The 7,056-nt window shown below is 40.8% G+C and overlaps 1 protein-coding gene across 1 annotated transcript in view; it reads right to left on the bottom strand.

Annotated features, from left to right (window-relative positions):
* Positions 1–291: 291 nt before the first annotated feature.
* The window catches only part of LOC145241424 (uncharacterized), a 151,177-nt gene continuing 144,412 nt past the window's right edge, over positions 292–7,056 (bottom strand). The window contains exon 4 of the mRNA XM_080104371.1: positions 292–3,157. Coding sequence (XP_079960497.1) covers positions 549–3,157 — 2,609 coding nt within the window. The 3' untranslated portion in view covers positions 292–548. The remainder of the gene's footprint in view (positions 3,158–7,056) is intronic.

The raw sequence follows: 7,056 nt of genomic DNA, 5'->3' as shown, positions 1-7,056 counted from the left end.
AAGATGACCGTGCGATATCATCACTGTTCGCTTGGCCGTAAAATTTGATTTTCTTATTTAAAAATAGAACTACTTGATCAATTTACATGATTTTCAGCATACAAAATGTTTTTTTTCATCACAGGTATGTACTTCATAGAGATTTTTCTTTCTTTATTTATTTTTTTTTAAATTTAAGAGGAATTCTTGAATAGCACCGAATAATTTTTTAAAAGATTTTGTCCTCGACATTACACAAGACTTGCAATGAATTAGAAAACCAGGAAATTGCAGTAAAATATCACAAATAAATCAAATTATTTTTGTTTTATTGTTAGAAAGCTCCACTTGAAAAGATACCGAGCCCTTTACATGTAGAAAAGATCTGCTCTCTTAGTTAGGTCTGGTTCCTGAGCAACTATTTTTAAGAAGTTGGTTTCCAAGTTGGTATATATATATATCTATTGTCAGCACGTATCAGCTCGGACTTAAATTTCATCTCAATGCCTTTTTCTTTTTTTCTATTTAAAATCTGCAAAGTTTCATCATCTTCAAAAAAAAAAAAACGGTTAAGCAGAAACGGTTTCAACAATCGATTCCTTAATGATCTCGCCAAAATTCTGGCTGCCTGAATCAGTTGTCTGGAAATGCGAGGAGTCCTTGTTTGATTTTATATCTTTGCATGTCTCCTCCTGGAAAGCCGATGAACAACTTTCCTGCTCGGAGAACATCTGCAGATCCTCAGTAGCTGGCGGCATGGACGTTGCGCTACTTCCAGATGATGAGGCAACCAGATCGGATTCTGTTGTATTTGATGGGAAAAAAGAAGAGATGAGTGACTGGTCAGATGTGGACATTGCAGACGACGTGGCCGTATTATGAGAGTCATCCATGCTGTAGCTGCTGAATGCAGCTTCGGGCTGGTTCTGTATGTCTCCCATTTTACTTGTGTCTGCCCCCTGGTGGTGATGGTTGAAATCCAACTGATGGTTACCATTACCGTTGTAATTGTTCATGTGTGAGGAGATAGCCGGACAGTTTGTCGCTAACTGGTCGGTAGTTGTGTCAGTCAGCGAAGTGTAGATTGAGATTGGCTCGTCAAAGAAACTAGACTGATGGATGGAACGCGACTGGTCTCCAGACCAGTTACTGGTTGAATGACTCAGCGGTTGCGTAGACTGGTTTTCAAAGGAACGATGATTGTTGGATGTGTTACCAAACTGAATAGGACCGTTTGATTGGTTAGCAAATTGATTGGAGCCATTTGATTGGCTGTTAAACAGACTAGGACCATTTGATTGGCTACTAAATGAATTCGGACCATTTGATTGGCTAGTAAATGAATTTGGACCATTTGATTGGCTGACAAATGTGTTTTGGCTGTTGAACGTGTTATGGTCACTGGACTGGGCATTGAATGTGTTATGGTCATTGGACTGGGTGTTGAATGTGTTATGGTCACTGGACTGGGCGTTGAATGTGTTATGGTCACTGGACTGGGCATTGAATATGTTGTGGGATTGACTACTGAATGTATTATGGTTGTTTGAGTGGTTTTGAAATACGTTACGTCCATTGGGCTGACCATTAAATGTACAATGACCATTCGATTGACTATGAAATGTGTTATGATTGTTTGATTGGTTATTAAAAACGTTCTGACCATTGAAAGTACGATGATCATTGGACTGAGCAAATACATTATGGCCGTTTGCCTGACTACTAAATCCATTAGTCTGACGGGCAAACCCATTATGACCGTTCGATTGGCCATCAAATCCATTGTGACCATTTGATTGGGCATCAAATCGACTATGCCCATTCACTTGACCATTGAACGTGTGTTGATTGTTATCAAGTCTGTTCATTATATGAGAGACGGGCTCTAACTTGTAAACGGGTGGGGGGTTCGAGGAAGAGGAATTTAAATCAATGTATTTCTGAGAAAGTCCGTTCTGAAGGTGATTATTATTGATGTTGTTGTTGTTGTTGTTGGATGAAGAAAAATGTGGAGTTTTGCTGTTGCTTATATGATTGTTGTTGTTGTTGTTATTGTGTTGCTGCTGCATCTGTGACGGTTGACAGTGAGATACATTATCGGCACCGACTGACGCAGATCCACTGGCGCAATACTCTTGGTTCGTCTCCTCGTCAAAAGACGACAAGCTCTGGAACGACTTCTGGTAATCGTTGTCATCCAAATTTGCACTGCTTTCACTTGAGCACTCGCTCGTCTCCGAGTACGAGCTCTCCTCTTGTTTGTAAGCATACAAGGACGTGCTTTCGGCACTGTACATCTCATCATCACTGTCATTGAACAGTAGGTGCCGGGGCAGGGCCTCAACATGTCCATTGGCCTGCAGGCCATGACCATATTGCTGTACCGCATTCTGCTGTTCGGCTTCCATCGATGCATACTGTGCCTCTTGCATCATGACCTGACACACCTCAGAGTTCTGACAGTCCCGACAACTACCCCGTTCATTGCTGTTGTAATCTGCTAAATCAATACTCTGATCTTTATCCTTTTTGTTTTTAGATTCGTCATCATCATCATCCTTATCTTCGCTATCACTGTCTTTGTTGGCTGCAGACGAATCAGATATGGAAAGTTGTTTGTTTCCGAACGTATGACATTCCTTATCCTTGTTTTCCAGCTCTATCCGCATTAGCGTGTGAATAAAGTGTGTCCGGACGCGGATGGGATTAAATTCTATACGGCCAGCAACATTTCCGCAGCCATCCTTACTGCAGCCACAGGGGAACGACAAGCGATCCACCTGGCATTTTATTCCAGCCACACTACACGAACAACTCTCAGGGTCGCAGAACACTTTGCATTGACAACCGCAGATCTCCCGCGATAATCGAATCTGCCGGCAATCATCTCTCTCATGACTGTTTATCTTGCGGACGCCAGCTGCCCGCAGCATCAGTCGGCGTTGACGGATTGGGACTGGTTGCAGAAAGAAGTACTCGTCGACCTCAAAGTCGCTCTCAGAGTCTGACTCAGAGTCGCTGTCTTCTTCGACCGACCGGAGGAATGCAGCACGATTCGAGGCAATCACTTTGCTACTTTGTTGCTGCTCCTTGAGGATGAGCTTATGAATTCGTTTCATCTCTCGGGCATAAGCAGACACCGTGAAGTCTTCCATGTATGAATGGCTTCCTGTCATTCCTACAAAAAAAAAAAAAAAATTCTTGATAAAATAAAACCATACAAGAAAAAAATGTATATATTAGTAATGGGACGATTTTTCCGGTTCCAATATGATTACCGATTCTGATTCTTTTAAAATATCTAAATATTTAGCTATAGAAGTGTTACTTTTTAATTTTCAGATTTTCACCCAGAGAAATAGTACCTTTTCTAGATGCTCTCTTTTTTTTTTCTTTTTAATTATTATTCAATTTTCCCCCCAAACAAGGCCACTTTGAAATAGTGGGCTATGATCGGGGACATAAGTTGCAGGGGTATTATGAAGGGAGATGAGTGGCAAGATGTCTGTTCACATTACACTTGAACTTCTGCATGTCAGTACAGTTGGGAAAGCAAAATCCCGAAAGTGAGTTCCAAAGTTTAGCAGTTCTGAAGAAGAAACTATTGGAGTGGAAGGCTTTCTTACACCTAGGGATCTCTACTGTGAAGGGGTGGGATTTAGCTACTTGTCGGATTTGTCGGGGATGTTCATGTCAAGGGGGTACAAGTGTTTGCAGTTCGTCAGAGCATTCACCATTAAAGTACTTGTAGAACAGGCAGAGGGATGCAACATTTCATCGATGGGACAGAGGCTGAAGCCTAGATGACAGTTCAGGACCTATCAGGTTGGCGACTTTCTTATGAACCCTGTCAAGAAGCGAGAGACAAGTAGCAGATGCACCAGCCCAAATGTGACAACAGTACTCCATACATAGGCAAATGGTGACCTTATAGAGGCACAGGATACTTTCAGACGCAAGTAGTTTTCTAGCACAGTAGAGAGAGCCCACCTTCTTCGCAGCAGCCTTGGCAATGCTCTCAATGTATCTATTCCAGTTCATGTTCCCTGTAAACGTTAGGCCGAGGAGTTTAAAGGAAGTACTTTCGGGTAATGTGTTCTTGGCCATTGCTATTGGTGGTAGAGAAGGTTTCTTGTAATTATTGAAGGAAACAAACTTATTAGCAGCATTGAATGTGACCCTCCATTTTTGTCCCCATTCCACTACAGATTGGAGGTCATCCTCTAGTATTTCTGCCATTTCCTTAGATATGTGTTCATTTGTTTTCCCTCGTGCCTACTATAGAGAGTGATGTCATCAGCAAATATACCCATCTCAGAGACAATTTTATCAGGGATGTCAGTTATTAACATCAAGAATAATAAAGGTCCAAGGATAGACCCCTGGACAAGCTGGATTTTTCACTTAAGAAGGATTTAATTACATTATGTATTCTTCCAGTGATACCATATGATCTAATTTTCCTTAGAAGACCATCATGCAATACCCTGTCAAATGCCTTAGATATATCGAGAGTTACCACTCTACCCTCCTCTGTTTTGTCCAGTGAACGGTATATACGTTCAGAGATAACAGTTAGGATATCTGCTGTGGAACGGGTTTGCTATAGAATATCCGTGTGGGAATATGTGCTTCAATTGCAGCTTTGAACCATTCAGTGGTTTCATTTGTGTACTGTTCAGCTGGAAGAGAAAAGATATTTCCCCATGGGGCATCACTGATGAGATCCCTGATGGCTTCCCAGTCAGCCTTTTGTAAGGTAAGACCTCGTTGTTTTGAGCAATGGGTCTTCAGTTTTGGGTCAAGAATTTAGGGTGATTTCTACCATTATCACAACCTGATCAGCATTCCTGAGTGGGCTGTGGGCATTCCTTGTACAATCATCGGGAATTGTGGTCAGAAATAGATCTAGAAGTGAAACATGTTGATCTTGCTGGTCTGGGAAACGTGTCGGAAATGTAACCATCTGTGATAGGGAATGAGATATAGAGAAGCTATTTTTTGTGCTACCAGCTGCATCTGTGTAGGTAGAGAACTCAAGCCAGTTACTGTGGTAGGCATTAAAGTCACCAAATACATGTACTTGTGCACTAGTATCAAAAGAGAGTGCTATATCTATGCTGTCAGAGACTTTGTTTATTAGGATACAGTCTTGGGTCGAGGGAGAGCGGTAGAGAAAATGCAAGTAGCTAATATTACGTTGCATGTTTAGTCTGAAGCACATAAAGGCCTGGTTGTCTGATTCTAGTTTTGTTTCTCCAGTCAGGGGAAGGGTGTTACGAATATAGACTCCAAGCCCGTGCATATGTCTGAGTCCTTATGGCAGAATGAGAGATAACCAGGCATGTTAAAATGGTTAGAGGGAATGAAGGAGTGTAGGTTAGTTTCATTTAATGCTAAGATATCCGGGGTGTTTACTAGGAGAAACGATTCAACATCATTTAAGTTAGTTCTAAGCCCGCGCATATTCATAAATGCAAGCCTCAAGGGAGGAGGCGGGTTAGTTTTTTTTTTAGTTTGCTCCTGGTCCGATATCCTTGGTTAGTTTCCATGCACTCAACACTATGCGAGGCAGTTGCAATTCACAATAAATCACATCCTTCAAGAGGTAACCCTGTTAACATGGGTGGCCACAGACAGAACACGGATCAAGAGGGGTAAACCTCGTAAAACATTCCTTGATTCTTTTGGACCCCAGCCCAGTTAAATTAGTCTCTTAGCTAGTTGAATGAGTTATTCCTTTATTTATTTATTTTTGATAATAGAGATCCTTCAAGATGCTCACTTCCGGTTTCCACTTATTTAACCATGATCTCAATTGTTGGTTATTTTTTTTATCTTGGAAGGACACCATCCACCTCCAATCCCCATACCTATTTCCTACAGCTTCAGGGTTCTACTTATGGATCAAAAGTTCACGCAAAGGAGTAGTACCTTTTCGAGATGCACTTCTATAGAATCTTAGACTCCATGCAATCACTACTATCTGATGCATAAAGTAACCCAATTTGCAGTTGCTGTTTGCAACAGTCGAAATGACCATCCTGGTGTTCCCATAGGTAGCTATAGTATAAAAGGTTGGGGCCCTAGGATTAACTAGCGAGTAGGTTAGCAAGACAAATATGCAAGTTTGCATGACTAAAAAAAATGTGTTGGAAAGAGTTTTGGAAACGAAAAAGAAAAATAACACTGTAACAAATTTCAGGTTTAAAAATCCACATGCCACATAAGAAAGTGAAGTTTTTGTTTTTTTGTTTTACATTAGAATCACCACTTATCAAGGCTCAGAGACCACTCGAGGATAAGGGTTAAGAGTGTACAGTAGTCAATTGGATAATATAGTAATCGTTAGTAATGGAAATTCGGTAAATTTGTTGACTTAAGTGGAACGGCTCATCAAGAACTTGTTTACATTGGACTTGAAGAAAATCAGATTGTAGTCTGTTGGAAAGCAGGAAAACGGAAGACAGTTCCACAGACATGCACTTCTAAGAAAGAAGCTTTGTTCATGGAATCTACGTTTAGGTTTAGGCACAGATAAAGAGTGGGGGAAATTATTGATGGTGTTTTCAGCTAGACGAGTGTTTCTTGTGAAAGTTTGGCAAGGGGGACCATAGACTGACGCTTAGTCAAGCACTTGCCATGAAAATAACAATAAAGCAGAGATGAACTTGCAACATCTCTTCTGTGAGATAGAGGTTGCAGGGAAGAGAAAAAGACATCTGCTATGAGGCTATGAAGTATTTTGATACTAAATTATCTGACCTTTCTTTCTCTAGTTTTCATGTACTATAAATAATATTAAATTATTATTGGTTATGAACAAAAAACACACAATTGTCAGTTTAGAGTCACACTTTTCAATTAACATGCATGGAGAGAGAGAGAGAGAGAGAGAGAGAGAGAGAGAACACGGTGGATCTAGAGGAGTAAACCTTCATAAGCAATCCTATTATTCTAATGGGCAGCAGTAGTTCCCATGGCATTCAATGAAAGTGTGGTAGCAGGTCAGAGAACCATATGGTTGTGCGAATGAATGATCATATTCTTGACAACATATAAGCACAATGACTCGGT

Source organism: Euprymna scolopes, chromosome 20 (assembly GCF_053919585.1).
Source record: "Euprymna scolopes isolate OS-2025 chromosome 20, ASM5391958v1, whole genome shotgun sequence".
NCBI classification, from domain to species: Eukaryota; Metazoa; Mollusca; class Cephalopoda; order Sepiida; family Sepiolidae; genus Euprymna; species Euprymna scolopes.
This window is presented reverse-complemented; position numbering and strand designations above follow the sequence as displayed.